Below are 20,973 nucleotides of genomic sequence, written 5' to 3'. Positions count from 1 at the left end.
AGGAATATTTCTTTTCTAAAGGCTTCTGAATAGTTCTGAGAAGCATATTAGAACTAATTAGAGAAGGAGAAAAGAAATGTATGGGTAAATAACTCTAGAATGGATTTAAAAAAAAAATCTTACTAACTCTTCCCTTCCCCAAACCCATTTCTGTTTCAGATCTCCAGTCACTCTGTTTTGTAAACTATAAAATCAACAACAATAATAACAAACCCCAAACATTTTCTTTTGCTCTTTGACAAAACACTTGAGTAGATACTAGTAGAGCTGCTCCAAAATCTTGACTTTAAGCAATTACAAAAGCTTTGAACCCTAAGGAACTGTTTCATTAAGTCTGGGCAAATTCATGTGTATAGTTCAACTGGGGACCTTTTCCATGAGAAGACCTTTCTGGAGTGCACTGGTTTGGGGTGTGGACTATCATGCACATAAAGTGTTGAAGAAAATGGAGACACTCTGGAAGGAGCATGGGTGTAGGTTATTACCAAAGCCACAGAGAGTAGGGAAAAGAGCCCAGTGGGAAATAAAGCAACTGCTTGAAGTGAAAGGTCAAAATTACAATAACAAATGCCTGAATCATGCAGATTTGTTAATAGAGAGAGGTTTATGATAGTAAATCAGGATCAGGTAGGTTATTCCCTCCAGAAATCATAGAAAAGTGTTCTTCAGGAATTCCACAAAGAAACGATGAAAGTTACAGGGATTTGGTACTTGGCCAGTACCTAAAGTCATTTGCATGTCCTTTTCTCCCCTCCTTGAGGGCAGCTAGCCCCTCTGTGCTAAGCACTGAGCACACAGAAAGCACTTAATAAATGCTTGCTGTTTGACTGATTGACTTGACCGCTTATTGCCCCACATGATCATAATTTAAGAGGGATTGCCCATGATGATTAGTGGAAAGTTTCTCTCCTGGCTGGGATTTCCTTATCCTGATGATATCATAGAACTGGACTAAGTTTGCACAACATTTTATGTTTTTGAAATGCTTTCAAAGACATTATCTCATTTCATTTTATTCAAACAATTCTTTGATGGGTGTCAGGAGCAGGGATAGTCCTTCCTACCTCCTTTCCACTGCTCATTTATCAGCTTTCCATTTACAGGTCTCTTTAATTTTTTAATGCCAGCAAAAGGGTTATAAGCATCACAAGCTTCAGGTGCCCTCCTTTCAAGGAGACTATTTTGGGGTTGTAGTGGGTGGGTAACCATGGATAACATGAATTCTCCTTTTGGCTGACATAATGAGAATAGAAGTAACTTACATTTAGGACTTCATAGTTCATAAATACTTCCACATTCATCCTCTCAATTGAGTTTTACAACAAAAATATGAGTTCGGTGGTGTGTTTTATCTCCATCTTTCTGATAAAGAAAATGAGACTTAGAAAAGTCAAGGAATAAGACCAAAGTCACATACTGAAAAAAGAAGAGGGCGGCTAGGTGGCACAGTGGATAAAGCACCGGCCCTGGATTCAGGAGTACCTGAGTTCAAATCCGGCCTCAGACTCTTGACACTTACTAGCTGTGTGACCCTGGGCAAGTCACATAACCCCCATTGCCCCACCCAAAAAAAATATTAAAGAAAAAAAAAAAAGAAGAGCCAGGACTCAGTCCTCCATCTTTTGATTGCAAGCCCATTCCCATATACTATATCACCTCTTTAAAAAGTTGGAAGAGAAGAAAGTATCTAGAGGCTTTTGCAAAAATGAAGCAGTCTTCCTTTTATGACACAAATATGATGTTGATACCTAAACCAGGCAGAGCCAAAACAGGGAAAGGAAATTATAGACCATTTTTCCCTAATGAATATTGATGCAAAAATCTTAAATAAAACATTAGCAAATAGATTATAGCAATTTATCACCAGGACAATACACTATGACCAGGTGGGATTTATACCAGGAATGCAGGGCTGGTTCAACATTAGGAAAACTATCAGCATAATCAATCACATCATAACAAAACTAACCAAAATCATATGATTGTCTCAATAGATGCAGAAAAGGCTTTTGACAAAATACAACCACTCATTCCTATTAAAAACACTAGAGAGCATGGAATAAATGGAGCTTTTCTTAAAATAATAAGCAGTATCTACCTAAAACCATCAGCAAGCATTAAATGTAATGGGGATGGGACAGCTAGGTGGCTCAGTGGATAAAGTACTGGCCTTGGATTCAGGAGTATCTGAGTTCAAATCTGGCCTCAGACACTTGACACTAGCTGTGTGACTCTGGGCAAGTCACTTAACCCTCATTGCCCTGTTTAAAAAAAACATCCATCATTTTGGGGCAGCTAGATGGTGCAGTGGTTAAAGTGTTGGCCCTGGATTCAGGAGTACCTGAGTTCAAATCTGGCCTCAGACACTTAACACTTACTAGCTGTGTGACCCTGGGCAAGTCAGTTAACCCCCATTGCCTCACTAAAAAAAAAAAAAAAAACAAAAAAAAACCAAAACAAACAAAAAAATGTAATGGGGATAAGTTAGAGGCATTCCCAATAAGAAAAATTGGAATACTAATGCATTTTTGGTAGAGTTGTGAACTGATCCAACGATTCTGGAGAGCAATTTGTAACTATGCCCAAAGGCCTATAAAACTGTGCATATCTTTTGACCCAGCAATACCACCACTAGGCCTGTATCCCAAAGACATCATAAAAAAGGGAAAAGGACTCATATGTGCAAAAATATTTATAGCAACTCTCTTTGTGGTGGCAAAGCATTGGAAATCGAGGGAATGCCCATCTATTGGGGAATGGTTAAACAAGTTATGGGATATGAATGTAATGGAATCCTATTGTCCTACAAGAAATGATGAACAGGCAGATTTCAGAAAAACATGGAAAGACTTAAGTGGACTGATGCTGAGTGAAGTGAACAGAACCAGGAAAACATTGTACACAGTAACAGCAATGTTGTGAGATGATTGTGATAGACTTAGCTCTTCTCAGCAATACAATGATCCAAGACAATTCCAAAGGACTCATGAAGGAAAATGCTCTCCACATCCAGAAAAAAAGAACTGTGGGATCTGAATGAAGATTGAACCATGGTGTTTTCACTTTTGTTGTTGTTTTTTTCTTTTTTGAGGTTGTTCCCTTTTGTTCTAATTCTTCTTTTACAACATAATTAATGCAGAAATATGTTTAATGTGATTACATATATATATATATATATATATATATATATAACCTATATCCAATTGCTTTTTGTCTTGGGGAGGGGGGAAGGGAGGGAGGGAGAAAAATTTGGAACTAAAATTTTATAAAAACAAATGTTGAAAAAATGAAGCAATCATTGCTATGGGAGACTTTCAGAATTATAGTCTTATGCCAAAAGAAATCATTGACAGAAAAGAAATTCAGGAACCATCTTTCTGAGAGGGCATTTCTCCATCAGTTTTTGGCAATGATCATATATTCCAAATCCCAAATAAGGACACATGGAACAAACTTCAAAAAGCTTCAGATTACAGGCAGAGTGACTAAGTACAGTAGTCCCTAGAAATGCTGACCTTCATCACCTCATACCACAAACAACTTTGCTTTCCTGTCACAATTTCCTGGGTAGGCCATCCAATACAATGACAATTCAGTTAGTGCAACAGTGGTGTGGAGATAGCTTGATACTTCCATAAAAGAATTCTATCTTCTTTGGTGAAGTTAAATGAAATAAACTAAGGTTATAACTCTCTCTCTCTCTCTCTCTCTCTCTCTCTCTCTCTCTCTCTCTCTCTCTCTCTCTCTCTCTCTCTCTCTCTCTCTCTCTCTCTCTTCTCTCTCTCTCTCTCTCTTTCTAAGACCTTAGTGGTACCTATTGCTCCCCCTTCATTGTATAGTCTTCCTAACTCTCTGTGGATGCCCCTGGCTTTACCTTCTTGTTCTGAAGTCCTTTCCAATCTCTTACTTAGTGATTGGGTTTGGTCCTCTTATGGACTTCATATAGGTTTCACCTCATATGATTTTCCAGTAAACTTTCTCCCATCTTGACTTGAACACTGCCCCGCCCCCTCCTCAGGAGTGTTCTTCCCCTTGTTCCTGTTAATTACCTCCACTCAGCAGCACTGGTTGGCTCTATTCTCCCTGGTAGTAGATAAAACTTCAGCAGGACTATTCAACCAGAAACCACAATTGCCTGTACCACTTCTATGACTGCAAATTTTCTATGACATGTATTTTTTATTGTAATACTTACTGGTTTATTGTGATGCTTACTTACTCATTCAGTTATTATTTGCCAAAATGTTTGGAACTTCCATAGCATTTTGATAGCTTATGGAGGAAAAATGACCGAATATTTAAATATTTAAACTGGGAAAATCTGGGAGGTATGTTCACTGTACTACATTGAGTAGGATATAATGTGACACAGATTTGTGGCTCAGTGGTTGGGAGGAGGAAAGGAAAAGAGCAAGCATTTATATAGCTACTACTGTGTACCAGGCACTATGCTAAGCACTTTATAAATATTGTCTTATTTGATCCTCACAACAACCCTAGGAGGTAAGTACTGTTGTTATTTCCATTTTACATGAAGAAACTAAGGCAAACAGAGGTTAAGCGATTTGCCCAGGATCAAACAGCTGGAGTCTGAGACTGGATTTAAACTTAAGTATTCCTTTGACTTCCCTGTCCTACTCTTTTCCCCAGAAAATTCTAACATGGAGTAGTGATGCTCAAAGATGTTCAGGTCAAGTGTGGGGGGGGTGTGAAGAAAACAATTCCCTTCCTTTCCATATTATATTCCTGACCTATTTGCTGTTACCCCAACTTGCATGGACTTTCCAGACCACGAACTTTCCAGCCAATGTTTTGAAATCTCAAAGCTGGAGAAATAGACAGACAAAAAGACATACTTCTGCAAGAAATGCACAAAGAATGATTTAGTCAATATGTGTACTCTCAGAGCATTGTGGACCCCATCATGGGTATGGTCTAAGGAAGTTATAGACATGATATCTAATCTCAGGGAGCTTGAAGTCTAAAGTGAACCTTTCAAAGAAGCTACTATTGAAGTTGCTGGGACTGAAATGAGTTGGATTCTTAGTTTGCTTGTGAGTAAGAATAAGGAAGATAATTTACATGTCTTAGTTTCCTATTTTCCATGGGATTTAACTAAAGAACTAGAGCAGGAAGTTAATTAGCTCACCACCCTGGTTATTTGATATCCATTTTTCTCAGAGACACCTGTACCTTCTGAAAAAGTTCAGTGATCCTTTAGCAAACAACTGGGGGAGGGGTAGAGAATAAAGATCGTGAGTTTATCTTTTAATGAAGTAAACCTGCACTCTTTTCTCACTTAAGGACCTACGTTAATAAAAATAAACAGAAAATTTTATGATGAATCCATTTTGGAACTCATTTTCTATGTTGTGGATAGAATAGGTGAACTAGAGTTTGAATTAGTTCTGATGGTAAAGAGTCAGTCAGGTCACCAAGAGTAAATGGAATTTTATTAGGCTTTGCCGCCAGTGATGAATTATTATAATTTTCTGTCATGGTCAGTTTAGTTACTAATACTTTAAATGTCTCAGTGTGGTTAGTCTACCCCTCCCTAGACCACTATTACTACTCACTGTTCCTCTTTTGGTCATTCTCCCTTTCCTTCTCTTTCATTCTTCTTCCACATTTCCTCCCAACCATTTCTTCAGTTAAATCTTCTGAAAAAGATATAGTTTTTAAAATGACCACCTCAATAAGAATGTTATTGCATGCTTCATTATGGCCACAAATGACCCGGACAGAATTTCAGTCACCTCCCTTAATTTTTGAGGTTGAGTGGAGGGGATAAATAAAGTTATGCTTCCTGCACGAGTCAGAGGAATTTAAAACAACATTCCCCAAATCCAGTGACTGGCCACACTTACTGCATCCAAGTACAGTACCAGTGTTTTCTTCCATCTCTCTTTCTCCTTTGGTTATAAATGAGAACAGCTGTTAAAAATAAGAACTCATGAGTCAAACCCCCAATCCCAATGTAGTCATTAGAGTTTCCATTCCAGCTGGTGGAACCCCTCCCAATGTGCTGTGCTCTCTACTGCAGCCCCCTTGCGGAAGTATTGTCAGTTTTATACACAGAGACCTCTGATTCAGTTGCTATACTGAGAAAATAATAAGGGCAAGAAAGCAGCAATTTTGAAGACTAGGTTTTTGCAAAGAGTCATCCTTGCGGCTTCAAATATACTTTTAATCAAATCCCTATGTTGATATTAAGCATCAGTCATGAACTTCCCTTTTTTTAAGGAAGAGAGAGTAAGGATGGAAGGAGGAAGGGAGGGAGGGGGAGAAAGAAAGGAAAGGATGGAAGTAAGGAAGATAAGAAACAGAAATTTATTACTTGTTTACGTCATAAGAGTATGGATGAAAGTGTTCCTTTTAGTTGTATACCTCTTTTAATTTTAAGACTTTTTTCCAGGATTTTATGATCTTGGGTGGTTTTTTTTTTTTTGTTTTGTTTTGTCTTTTATTTTTTGGACAGTCTCTGTGAATTTCACTAAAGATGGAAGGTCCCAGTGAGGAACTCCCTCTCTCCCTATGCCAGCACTTGCTATGCAAAAATGGTCATAAAAAGTTACAACTGAAGGACTGAGTGGCTTTGTCATTGTCATCTATCCAAATATGTGAATTTTATGTTTTTAGAGTTCTCTCCTCTTTCCTTTTTAAGGATGTTATGGTAACAGTTTGATTTCATAGTATAAATCTCAGGAAGTTTCACCTAGAATTCTTATTTTTATATTCTTGAATCCTGGGGAAAGGTAAAATGGTAGTTAGAGAAGAAGCCTTGAAGAAGCCAGGGAGGCCTGTGGTTAAGTCCAGCCTCTGACACATATGGAAACTAGGTGGCACAGTGTACAGAGAGCCTGGCCTAGAGTCAGGAAGTCTCTTCTAGAGTTCAGATCTGGCTTCATACACTTACTAGCTATGTGACCCTGGGCAAATCATTTCACCCTGTTGACCTCGGTTTCCTCATCTATAAAATGAGTTAGAGAAGGGAATGGCAAACCACAGTAGTATCTTTGCCAAGAAAACCCCAAATGGAGTCATGAATTGTTGTACACAACTGAAAATTGACTGAACAATGACAATCAACTAGGCTCATTTAAGCATTTTTTTTTTCATAATAAAGTAACTACAGGGGCAGCTAGGTGGGGCAGTGAATAGAGCACCGGCCCTGGAGTCAGGAATACCTGAGTTCAAATCCAGCCTCAGACACTTGATGCTTACTCTCTAGCTGTGTGAACCTGGGCAAGTCACTTAACCCCAATTGCCTCACCACCCCCCCTCCCCGCAAAAAGCAACTGCAAATTGTCTTTCCCCCTTTCAAACTAGAGAGGGCAATGTTATTTGTCCAACATGATCATGACTTGTAGTGAATTGGATTTTTAAGTGAGGGAGGGCTGTGCAAAGTCATCAATTTCACTTTCTCCTCCAGAGCCATCTGGGTCCATCCAGTGACAAGATATATATTAGGAAGACTGGAGATGTTTAAAGCAGTTGGGGTTAAGTGAGATTTGAACTCAGGTCCTCTTGACTCGAAGGCCCATCCTCTATCTACTGTACCACCTGGCCCAAAGGGAAGACAATAGAGAGTAACCAGGTACCCCTGAGAGGTTTCCCCTTTCTCAGGTTGTAAGTGGTGCTAGAGAGCAATCAGCATTGTATACAGAGGCATGATTCAGCTCTTCTTTAAAAATTTTTAGATTAATAATACACATTTTATTTTAAGTTTTGCGTTCCAAATTCTACTCCTCTCTCCCTCCCTTCCTCTATCCCCAAGGCATCAAACAATCAGATACAGGCTTTACATGTACAACCATGTAAAACATGACCACATTAGTCATTCTATACAAGAAAACCTAAGCAAAAGAAAAAAATGAAAGTCTGTGTTCAATCAATATCAGCTTTTTCTTTGGAGGTGGATAGTATCACTAGTCCTTTGGGATTGTCTTAGATCATTGTATTGCTGAGAAAAGTCATTCACAGTTCTTCATCAAACAATATTGCTGTCACCAGATGCAGTGTTCCCCTGGTTCTACTCACTTCACTGTACATCAGTTCATATAAATCTTTCCAGGCCTTTCTGAAGTCATCCTTCAGCACAATAACCAGAGAGCTCTCTCTTACCCTGGCCAGACTTTCTCCAGCCAGTAATTAAAGCAACAACTCCTTTCCAATCATGCTCTGCTGGGAGCCAGGCTTCCCGCTACATGCCAAAAGCAAAGTAGCTAATAACTTCTTGAATTTTCTTACTGATAATTTCACCCTTCAAAAGGCGGGACATCCAACAAGGGTCAACTGAACATTGTACGAAGAAAAATCATGCTTTGATTCTTATTCACTAAAACATAAATAAAATAAAACAACAAACAAAAAAAGGAAGAAAAGAAAACTTGTGGGTAAATTGAACATGACAGGCTCCCAGCAGAGCAGCTGCATGCAAAACCATTCTATCAGTTCAGTTCCTATCAAGTTCTGTATTCCATCTCTTGAATGCAGCTTTTCTTGTATCATTCTATCTTCTGTCCTTAGCTTCTCCTGAGATTCCTGAGCTCAACATACTTTTCTGCCTCTTCTACCTCTTCCATTCTTCCATTTCATTCCTTATCTTGCTTCTCCTTCTGCAAATATTTTGTATCTTACAAAGTCTCAAATCTTAGCTTACTGGTGGTCAGTGACTCAAATTTATGATTCAAACCCTAAGAAATCTACTTTTCTGGCAGGTATGAACTCAGCGATTTTTAAAATGTACTCCCCAGAAATTATTTGTCTTAATTCACAATCTTGTCTGTTATAAACTACAAATCTTTAAAAAACAATTTTATCTGTTACAGACTACAAACCTCCAGAAACAATCTCACATACATAGGCTAATGAGTCACAATTCCCTGTAGCCATCATTACCATACTCATTGCTTTGCTTTCAAACAAATCCTTTCAATACATTCACCTGAGGGACAGTTCTCTGTATGGTCCTCAGAACAAGCTGTTTTTCTCAATCATTTTATCCAAGACGCTGTGTTTCTGCACAAGTTGATTTTATCTGTCTTGACCCTTTCAGTAACCAAAGTGGATCCATAAAGAACTGTACCTTACATATACAAAATAAGTATTAGGTCATTAGGAGAGGCACTGGAAACTGGGGGCATGAAAGAGGAGATCACCTATAGAGGAAGTAGCACGAGCTGAGTTTTGGAGTAAGCTAGGGATTCTAAGAGATAAGGTGGGGATCGAATGTACAAAAGCAAAGAGTTGGTAGATGCAGTATTGTATTTGAGGAACACCAAGCAGCCAGTCTGGGCTTGACCGTAGAATGAATAATGGGGAGGAACATGTAATAAACCTGTAAAGGTAGTTTGGAGACAGATTGGTAAGGGTTTTATATGCCAAACAGAGGAATTTGTAGGGATGCTAGAAAGCCACTGGAGTTTGCTGAACAAGGGTGTGATATGGTCAGACCTTGTTTTAGGAGTATCACTTTGGTAGCCATGTGGAGGATAGATTGGAGAGGGAAGAGAGACTTGATAGAGGAGAACCATTAGGCGGCTATTGCAATAGCTCTCCCTAGCGTGGTGATAGAGATCTGAAGTATAGTAGAAGCCATAAGGATAAGAAAAAGGGAGGGAAGGAGAAGAGAACAAGTATTTTTTAAAAGCATCTCCTATGTGTCAGGCACACATCTAGTACTGAGAACTACAAATATCTCATTTGTTCCTCACAACAACCTTGCAGGGTAGGTGCCGTTATTATCCTTATTTTATTTGTTTGTTTTTGTTTTTGTTTTTGTTTTTGGTGAGGCAACTGGGGTTAAGTGACTTACCTAGGGTCACACAGCTAGTAAGTGTTAAGTGTCTGAGGCCCGATTTGAACTCAGGTCCTCCTGACTTCAGGGCCAGTGCTCTATCCACTGTGCTACCTAGCTGCCCCTATAATCCTTATTTTACACTTGAGGAAACTGAGGCAGGCAGGGTTAAGTTTAAATCAGGACTTCCTGACTCTAGACCCATGTGCATCACTGATTCAACTAGCTGCCAGATATGAAATTTGTCGTGGAGGAATCAACAGGGTTTGGAAAGTGATTGGAAATGTGGGGTGGAGAGGGAGGGGTATTGAGGAATTGAAGATGACTAAGATTGTGAATCTGGGTTACTGGAAGAATGATGATATCCTCAACAACAATTAGGAAGTTTAGGAAAAGGGAGTGTTTTATGGAAAAGATAAGTTCTGTTTTGGATATGTTGAGTTTAAGATTTCTCTGGGACATCCAATTGGAAATATCCAATAGGTTATTAGTAATGTAGGCCTGAAGTTCAGTAGAGATCTAGCTATATAGATCTTGAGTCATCTGTGTAGAATAAAAGAATGAATGATAGAATTGATCATTTAACCCATGACAGCCAATAAGGTGACCAAGAAAGGGAATGTGGAGAGAGAAAAGAGGACACTCAAGATAGAGCCTTGGAGTACAGCCACATTTAGAGGGAGGGACATGGATGGTGTGATTCACAAAAGGAGACAGAGAGAGATCAGATTAGTAGGAGGAGAAACAAAAGAGAGGAGTTTCACAAAAATGGAGAGAGGTTAGTGCAGTCGACAGTATCAGATGCTACAGAGAATTTGAGAAACACTAAGAATTTAAGAAAGAACTAAGAAAAAGCACGAGATTTGGCAATTAAGAGATCACTGGAAACTTTGAAGTAAGCAGTTTCAGTTGAGTGAGGATGTCAGAAGCCAAATTACAAGGGATTAAGAAGTGAATGAGAAGAAAGTTAAGTAGAGACAGTGATCATCTGAATCCAGGTTCTCTGATTCAATACCAGTACTTTTTCCAATGTAAAAAAGTCATAACTTATGACTGGTTTCCATTTTTTGAAGCAGAAACTGTTGGGATTCCTGGTCTTTTTTGCTGCCGGTTTTTAAAAAAATTTATTTTTGTTTTTTACTTTATTTTATTTTTTGGTTTTGTTTTTGTGGGGCAATGAGGGTTAAGTGACTTGCCCAAGGACAGCTAGTAAGTGTCCAGTGTCTCAGACTGGATTTGAACTCAGGTCCTCCAGGACTGGTGCTTTATCCACTGCACCACCTAGCTGCCCTACTCCTGGTCTTTTTTATTGTGTGTCTTTTCACTTCTAAAGTTTGCCACATCTTCCACCATGCACAAACTTTGGTCTATGTGCCCATGGTCTAAAATTGACCTGTCATACCCTGAAAAGAAACCATTTTAGAGATGAGGAAACTGAGAGATTCAGTGACTTGCTCAAGGTGACACACCTGGACACCTGGTATCAGAGCCTGACCTCAAATTCAGTTCTTCTAATTCTAAATTCAGTATACTTTCCCCTATACCATGGGACCCACCTGATAGCCATTGAATATCACTGTAGAAGGGAATAAAAGTTCTGATGGAGCAGGATACTTCAATGGATTTGTAATCTCATGTCTGCGCAATTCTTTTCCCCAATACAGATTGCAATTCAGCCATGTCTTTCCCTTTGTCATTATTATCCATCTTCCATAAATCCCCCATTCACCCAAAACACTTGGTTTTAAAAATGTCAGAGTTACCCAGGTTGCACTTAGGTGGCTTTTTGTTCAATGATCCACTGACCTCTCTTTTTAGTTATCCATGCCCCTCATGATGCCTCTTATATTAACGCCATCATCTACTTATATTCTATGGCCTCTGGGGTCACTCACAGTTGGGATTTTCCTGAAATCATGGTGCCCCATGATTTGCAGCCATAGAACATCACTGGCAGAATCTTGGTGTTAAAAAGATGGGCTTTTTACTGCAGGGAGCAGCTGGAGATGATTAAAAGTGCAGTATACTTTTCCAAATGCAATCTAAGCCCAATTTCCATCCTCTATTCAATTCCAGGCCCACATTTGTGTCCATCTGCAATGTCTGTAAAAAAAAAAATGAGAAGAAAGGAGGGGATAATTTTGGAGCATGAGACATTTCTCATCTTGCAGTAAGCAACATAAGAAATCTGGAGCAGGGGAAAATGGCAAGAGGAAGGAGACTCCTTTTATGTGTCCCAAATGAACTGCCTATTTAATAATTTTACCTGAGCCAACCCTGAACCTTTTTGTCATCCACCAGAAAGTGTGGTGTAGTGGTTAGAGGGCCAATCTCTGAACCAGAAAGACTGGGTTCAAGTCAGTTATGTGCTAGAACCAGGTTGAACTAGCTCACCAGAGCTTACTTGCATGTTTAGCATGAGCAATTACACCTTGGAAATCAGCAAACACTGCAAATCAGGGCTTGATTTATTGTTTTGTTGACTGCAAGTTAATATTGCAGATTCAATTAAAAATATGTCATGTATTCATTTCTTTTGGAGGGGAGAGCCAGTTGTTAAACATCTATTAGTACAACTCCAGTTCAAGTCCCCACCTTTCACAGATACTAGCTGTGTGATCCTGGGCAAACCATTTAACTTCTCAGGGAATATGAGTTTCAGAGAAGGTGCTGCCCTACATTGGTAGAGGAAGTTTCTTTATCAAAAAGTTCCCTATACCAGAGAAATCACAAGTCCTCTCTTTCCTTATAGTTAATTAGGCTTCTCTTAACACCAGTGTAGTGGAAAGAATACTGTTTGGGAGTCAAGGCCTTTCTCTCCCAAACCTGTCTCACCCCTAGCTAATTGTGTGACCTTGGGCCAGTCACTTCACTTTGATGGGCTTCAGGTTCTTCCTCTGTTTCAAGCTCTGAATTCTATAATTAATGGGATGTGAAGATATACATGTACCCACAGATTTATAGACCATAAAATCATATATCATAGGATAGAAATCTCAAGCTAAAACAGACCTCAGAGGCCATTTACCATAATCCAACTCCCTCATTTTACAGATGAGAAAACTGAGGTCAAGGGAAATTAAATGACTTGCCCAAAGTCACACCCATAGAAAATGGCAGAGGTGGGGTTTGAACCTAGGGACTCTGACATCAGAACACATATATCATCTTCTTCTGGGCCCTATATTCCTGCTCCTTTGTAGTAGCATTAGGGACATGGGCTCCTAGGATCATAGATATAGGATCCTCAGAGATCATCTCATCCATCCCTCTATTTTACAGATAAGAAAACAAGGTCCAGAGAGGTCAAGCGATTTGCCCTAGGTCACACAGCAAGCACTTAATAAACTCAAGCGCCTCCTTCTAGGAGACAACATAAACTTGGCTAGCAGCATATACACACTTCTCCGCTTGGTAAAACACTTTACAAACTAGCCACAACCTACCTTTCCAGCTTTATGACACCTTTCTCCCCTTGGTGCATCATACGGTACTCCCTTTCCCATCCTCAGACTTTTCCTTGAGCCTGGCATGTGCTCCCTCCTTCCTTCTGCCTCTTAGAATCCCTAGTTTCCTTTAAGGTTCAGCTTCACTCTATGTGAAGACTTTCCTCTCTTCCCAACTACCAGTGCCCTGTCCTCTAGATCACTTTGTTCCTACTCCTACTATCCCTGAGTAGATGTCTCCCCAAGTAGAATGTAAACTTTATTTTTTTTTTTTTGATGGGGCAGTGAGGGTTAAGTGACTTGCCCAGGGTCATACAGCTAGTAAGTGTCAAGTGTCTGAGGCCGGATTTGAACTCAGGTAGACCTGAATCCAAGGCTGGTACTTTATCCACTGTACCACCTAGCTGCCTTAGAATATAAACTTCTTGAGGGCAGGGTCTGTTTGACTTGCTATAGCCTTTACCCAGGACAGCGTATCCTGGCATACAACAGACACTTAATAAGTGCTTGTTAGTTGATTGATTGATTGAAATGGCATAAGGAAGATTTGAACCTTTGCAAGTCTATTGACTACAAAGTTTCTTGGGCCATTTCACCCATGTTAAAGCATATTAAAGAATCAAGGGAAAATATCAAACATTTTTTCTTGCTAATTCCTCTGCTCTTATTTCTTTACAGATTATTTGAAGCAGAAAACATTCGAAGCCCAAGCCTTTTTAGAAGCAGTGCAATTCTTCCGGCAGGAGAAGGGCCACTATGGATCATGGGAAATGATCACTGGGAATGAAGTCCAGGTAATGTTAGGCTGAGCCTTCCTGGAATTGTCTTATTCCTGATGGTGATGGTAATTTAAGAAAACGGTCTCAGTTACAATGTTAGGGATAGTAATGCTGGAGGAAATTTTGCTCCTCATCTAAAGGTGTTCAATATCAACAATAACGATTAAGCACTAACTGTGTACAGGGCTCCAGAATATTAGCCAATAGAACTTCATCCTGGGCATGGAAGGAGCCTCGTTCATATCTCTTTCAACACAAAGGGTAACACAATAATCCATTAGGGTGAATGAGAGACTTGGAAAATGGCAATTGCATTTACAAAATAGGACTAGGGTTTTATTTTATTTTTTTAAATAAGACCCCAACAAACCTTCCACATATTTCACCCTGTTTGGTGACTTACTCTGATTAGTTGTAATTTCCCTTTTGCTCAGTTAGTCCACATTGATTAATACCCAGTGTAGGCTGACCACTGTATTAGGCACTATTGCAGGCATCATATTGCATGGCTCCTCCAAAAACTGTGTTTGACGTGATGACTAGCTCCGACAGTGTGGTCAGTTGTATGTATAATTAAACAAAGAAGAAATGTTGGACAGGATTTAAAAAAATATGTATTTAGATATAAGCATCCAGATTCCAAATATGTTATTCTTTTCCCCCCATATCCCTGAGGAGTCTTGGGGTCTGTGAGACCTGTTATTGGGAGCCAATAGTAGGAAGATGCCAGATGGCTCTTGGCCTCTCTATGGTCATTAAACTTCTAAAGCTCAAAACATTTTCTCAAGGAGACAGGGCTGTTCTTTATTGTTTTACCATATGACTCAGAATTTTCCTTTCCATGGAGTCTAAGCCTATTTATTTCTTAACCTGAGACAGAGAGCTGAGCTCAGACAAATTCTTATTTTCTTGATTTCAGGTGTCCCCAGTGCATTCATTAGAAATTCTAAGAAGAGAAAGAAATGAACTATTTGAGAGACAAAAAAATAAAAGCTTATTGCATCTTGTGATCATTCGATTTAGAGCCAGGAGAGACATTAGAGGTCATCTGGTCCAACATTTTTATTTTAAAGCTGAGGAAACTGAGGCCCAGAGAGATGTACTGATATCCCCTATTACTCGAGTCTTCTGACATCAAACAGAGGGTTCTTTCTACTCTACCTCTGAGTACTATGTATATAGGTCTGGCTCAACAACAATTTATTAAGTACCGACTTTGGGCAAAGCACTGAGGTCACAAAGACAAAAACAAAACATCTACCTACAAAGATCTAATATTCTGCTGGTGGGATCTGCCATGCATAGATTTAAATAAGAATTATATACCCAGTAACACAAAGGTAAATTTAAGACCAAGGGAGCACTGATGACTACTGTGGGCAAGTCACTTAACCTCTGTGAGCTTCAGTTTCCTGATCTGTAAAATGAAGGCATGATCAGTCAATATTTAAAGATATTAATTCAGGCTATTCACTGGAAGATTAAATATTGAGACTGAAGCTTAAGTCCTTTGACCACATAATGAAAAGATGGGACTCATTGGAAAAGGCCCTGATGCCAGGAAAGATTGAAGGCAAAAGGGAAAGGGGATTGGCAGAAGATGAGATGGATAGTGTCATGGGGAAATAAAACCACACGCATGAGCTTGGACAGACTTGGAAAGACAGTGATGGGTCTGGCGTGCTATGTGGTCCATGAGGTCACAGGTCACGAAGAGTCAGACATGACTGAAAAACAACAACAAAAATGAGGGTGTGAGACATGGTAAGGCCAAAGTGGTCTTTTAGCTCTAAACCTGTGATTCCATTGAACAGTTGAATTGGAAAAGGACTCATATTGGAGATGGTACCTGAGCTGTGCTTTGATAGAAGCTGGAGAGAAAGAGGCTACAAGGTAGAAGGGAGGAGAGAAGACAATCTAGACTTGATTGGAGACCAGTTAGAACCCTATTGCAATAGTTTAAACAAGAGAGATAAGGGGATGAACAAGGATATAAATTAGGGGGGAAGGAATAGGCATTTATATAGAACCTTCCTACTAAGTGATTTACAAATGTCATTTACTCCTCACGACAACCTTGTGATTTAGGTGCTGTTATCTTCATTGAACAGGTTGGGGAAACTGAAGGATATGGTGATTTGTCCAGGGTCACACAGCTAGCAGGTATCTGAGGCTGGATTTGAATTCAGATCCTCCTGACTCCACGCCCAGTGTTTTATCCACCGTACCACCTAGCTAGAATGTGTAGAAAACAGCTTCTATTTCCATAGCACTTTATGGTTTGTAAATTATTTTACACATATCATCTCATTTGATAATCACAACAACCTTGGAAGGTAGGTTTATCCTCATTTTACCAATGAAGAAACTGAGGCTGAGAAAGATTAAATCACTTGTCCAGTAGGTGTCAGACACAGGAGTTGAACTCCAGGCTTTAAGACTCCCAGCTCTTGCTCTTATAACATGATCCCACATGGCTGCTTCTATAGAGAAAAGGGAATAGATGGGAGAGAAGTTGTAGAAGAAGCAACAAAATTTGACAACCATTTGGAAGTGTGGATGGAGGGAGAGAGGGAAGAGTTAATGATGACCCCAAGTTATTATCCTAAGTGAGTGAAAGGAGAGCAGTGTCCTTCACAGAGCTCTGGAACGTAGAAAGAGAGAGGCTGTCCCTAAGGAGGTGAGAGACAAGGGAAACAGACTCAGGAAACACCAAATGCTGAGGCAGGCTTATAAACACCAGCATTGGATACTGCTGTGACAAAGTGTTCTATGAAATGATGCAGGCAGTTAGAATAGGGTTGTAAATTTGTAATAAAGACATTACCATGAATCAAACTGAATTAAGTAGAGGAGAAATCAATGTATGTTGGAGTCATGAAGTAACCTAAACTCCAGGGAGGCCTAGAGGCAGTTCCCAGAGTATTTACTTTCTATTTATGAGGCTCAACATCTCATTGGCACGAATTGATTGTTATTTTCTGTTAGATTCTAGGTGGGTATGAGTGTTGCCTTAACTTGTCTTTCTTTGGCTCTCCCCCATAATACCAGATTATATCCTAATCACTGAGGCTTTACTCCCTCACAATTTAAGTATTTTTAGTGGAATCATAGACTTCAAGGATTTTAGAAGTAGAAAGAATTTTTGAGATCATCCTCATTTTGCCAGTGAGGAAATTGGCGTTAAATGGATCACAGAGCTAGTTAATGGCAGTAGCAATAGATATGCCAAAGCCAGGACTAGAACTAGGGTCGGTGGCTAGATTTCCAGTCCAGTTTTATCATGCTACAATGCTTACTTTAGACATGGTGGGATGGTTTTACCCAAGGAAATCAAAGACATTGGGCCCTGACCCTTTTATACAAAAATATTTCTAGAGGTACCTTGTATATAGTGGGAAAGAACTGGAAAGAAAATGGTACCCATTAATTAGGGAATGGTTGAAATAATTGAATATAATGGAGAACTATCATTTTGTAAGAAATGATAGACATGAAGAATTCATTTTTTAAAAAAAGACACCTTGAGAAGACATATATGAAGTGAGGCAATGTGAAATAGGCAGAACCAGGAGAATAGTTTATAGAAAGACCACAGAAATGCAAAGGAAATCTGAAAGATCTCAGAATTTAAGTCAAAGAATTGAACAATCATGACTTTAAAGGATTAACAGAGAAAAATGCTTTCCAGCCTCTTGGTAAAGAGGTGGTGGACTAAGGTTCAGTGGTGAGGCATACATTGTCTGATGTGAGCAATGCATTCATTTGTTTTACTTAGCTATACTTTTCTGCTACAAGGAAGGATTGTATTTGGGGAAGAGAAGGAAGTCAGTAGGAAATAATAATGTCTGTGTTTTTAAAGTGGAGGCATCAGTAAGCTTTAAAATGTATTTTTAAATATGACTTTTGAGAATCAGACTTACCAATAGAAGCCAAAATATTTTAACTGTTATGCACCTACTATATGCTAGGCATTGAAGCAGCTAGGTGTCTCAGTGGACAGAGTGCTGTTGGGAAAACCTGAGTTCAAATCTAGCCTCAGATACTAGCTGTGTGACCCTGGGCAAGTCATTTAACCTCTGTTTCCCTTAAACCACTTGAGAAGGAAATGGCATACCATTCCAGTATCTTTGCCATGAAAACCTCATGGACATGGTCCATGGGGTAAGATTAGGACACAACTGAATAACAACTATTGATAGACAGCCTTCAACAATAAAGCAAGACCTTCCAGAGAGGCAAAGAACAGAACAGATACAGGCACTGAAAGAAGGATGCCACAGAATGAGACATTAAAGAAACTATACACAAACTAAGGAGGATAGAATTTACCAACTGACATAAAAAGAAGGCCCAGACAAGGCTCCCTCTGGTCTATAGAGTTCTTTATTTAAAGTATTGTACTTATTCTCATATTTTCTTTATGCTTGCCAAGAACTTACTCATAAAGTACTGACCTAGGAGACCTGTAATCAGAAGACTTCCAGATAATTTGCAAGATTATCTTCCTAGTCATGACTCACCCTAAAATCATGGCATACCCCCAACATTGGTTTTGTACAATGGCTATGGTTATTTTGGTCCCATATCCAGGTTAAACAAATAACTTGCCCATAAGGTTCGTTATTGTGGAAATATTAAGGTATTTCTAAAAACCCTGATGGATTCATTCATTATTTATATAAATATATATTTTTCTTCAAGTAACATTACAATGATATAGTACCACCTCCTTTAGAACAGGGGAGCCAACTGGGGGACAAGGGAAGTCAAAATACCAGCATCATAGAGTCATTGGAAATGCAGTGTATTGGATAGATATCTGGACTGAGTGTGAAGATAAACGTAGGTTCAGATTTCCCTTTAGACAATAACTCGCTGTGTGAGCTTGAAAAAGAATGTTTAATCTCTTTGAGCCTCAGCTTCCTGGTCTCCAAAATGGAGATGTTAATGCTTGCGTTACCTGCCCAGCAGAGTTTGTATAAGGATCGAATGGGATAATGTACACAAAGCACTTTGCAAATCTTTAATTACAATATAAATGTGAACTAAAATTATCATGGACTTAGACCTAGAAGAGACCTCAGAGAAGGTCTAGTCCAACCTATTCATTTTGTAGAAAAGGCAACTGAGGCACAAGGTCCAAGAGGTGTTGAATCATAGGTGATTGATTGTCTTAGAAAATTTGGGAGGTAAGAGGGACACAATAGCTATCTAGTCCCACCCATATACCAAAAGAATCCCCATTATAAGATACTAAACAAGTGGCTGTCCACTTTCCACTTGAAGACTTCCAAAGAGGTAAAACTCATCACCCCTTAAGGCAGGCAGTCTTGGCACCTTTTTGTTCCAAAGAACAGCAGAGTGCCAGGAAAAATACAGTGTTATACAAAGGGAAACGCTGATTTTTAAAAAAAGGGGCATGTTTGAAATGGGTCAAGGTGTATTTTGTAATCCTTTATTTTTAATGTGACAAAAATTAATGGTTCTCCTTTATAGCATAACTCAGGTTATCCAGAATATAGTAGGTAATTAATGCTTTGGGCAGCTAGGTGGCACAGTGGATAGAGTGCTGGGCTTGGAGTCAGGAAGACTTCTCTTCCTAAGTTCAAATCTGGCCTCAGATACTTACTAGGTGTGTCACCCTAGGCAGGTCACTTAACCCTGTTTGCCTTAGTTTCCTTATCTGTAAAATGAGCTGGGGAAGGAAATGGCAAAGCACTCCAAGTATCTTTGCCAAGAAAACCCCAAAAGGGGTCACAAAGAGTTGGACATAACTGAAAAATGAAACAACAAAACCCCCTAACTAATGGTGTACCCTGGGTCCTTTTTCTCTTTTCTTTCTATACTCTTTCCCTTGGTAACTTCTTCAGCTTGCTTGGGCTTAATTACCAACTCCTAGAACTATATATTCAAGCTTAGTTTCTCTCTTAAGCCTGGTCCCATGTCACCAACTCTTTACTGAACATTTCAATCTCAGTGTCCTGTATACATCAAACTCTACACTTCCGGCTATCTCCACATGCTACTTGGCCACCTTTCTCATCCCTCTTGTCTCTCAGCCTTTGGGTCCTCCTCCTCAGATAGGTGAGTTTTTATCTTATTTTCCATTTAATACAACCATCATACCACGTCACAGACGTGGGGGGGTGGGGAAGAAATGATGAACTCTGAGTGCAAATGGAAGCAAACTTTTTTTAAATTTTATGTTCTTGCTTTTTGCAACATGGCTAATAGGAAAATATGTTTTGCACGGCTTCACATGTATAACTGATATATTGCTTGCCTTCTCAATGGGCCAGGGAGGGGCAAGAGGAAGGGAGAGAATTTGGAACTCAAAAATAAAAAAAAAAAAAGAATGTTAAAGATAAATAATTTTTTAAAAAAAAGAAAAAGAAACTTCCTGGTGTCAGGAAATGAAGGATATTGTGGGAAGAATAGCAAAGAGAGATATCATTAGATCTCAGAGTACGTGGGGTGGGAGGGAGAGTTAAGGAAACTAGAAAAGTAGGAGCAGACTAGGTTATAAAGGGCTTCGAATGCCAAACAGAAGATTTTATATTTAACCCTGGAGGAAATAGGGAGCCATTGTAGCTTTTTACCTGGGGTTAGGGAGAAGGGGGTGGGGGGAGGTGACATTTTTTTACTTTTGATTTAGGAAGATCGATTCAATAGCTGAATGAAGAATGGACCCCAGTGGCACTGCGGAGGATTCAAGGCAGGAAAACCAACTAAAAGGCGTATTACCATCTCAGGTCATAAGGTGATGAGGGCCTCTACCAGGGTGGTGGCAGTGTCAGAGGAGAGAAGATTATGTATACAAGAGATGTTTTGAAAGTAGAATTGATAGGACTAAGCAACAGATTGGATATGGTGGGGGGTGGGGGGGGGGACGGGGGAGAGGATAATAAAGAAAGTGAAGATTCCTAGATGATGCTTAGATTTAGAG

The 20,973-nt window shown here is 39.4% G+C and overlaps 1 protein-coding gene across 1 annotated transcript in view; it reads left to right on the top strand.

Annotated features, from left to right (window-relative positions):
- Positions 1–20,973, top strand: part of NIBAN1 (niban apoptosis regulator 1) — a 206,616-nt gene that overhangs the window by 146,744 nt on the left and 38,899 nt on the right. The window contains exon 6 of the mRNA XM_044005440.1: positions 13,924–14,039. Within this exon, the coding sequence (XP_043861375.1) occupies positions 13,924–14,039 (116 nt within the window). The remainder of the gene's footprint in view (positions 1–13,923; positions 14,040–20,973) is intronic.

Source organism: Dromiciops gliroides, chromosome 4, assembly GCF_019393635.1.
Source record: "Dromiciops gliroides isolate mDroGli1 chromosome 4, mDroGli1.pri, whole genome shotgun sequence".
Lineage (NCBI taxonomy): Eukaryota > Metazoa > Chordata > Mammalia > Microbiotheria > Microbiotheriidae > Dromiciops > Dromiciops gliroides.
The sequence above is the reverse complement of the archived record's forward strand: the minus strand, read 5'-3'. Positions and strand labels throughout refer to the sequence as shown.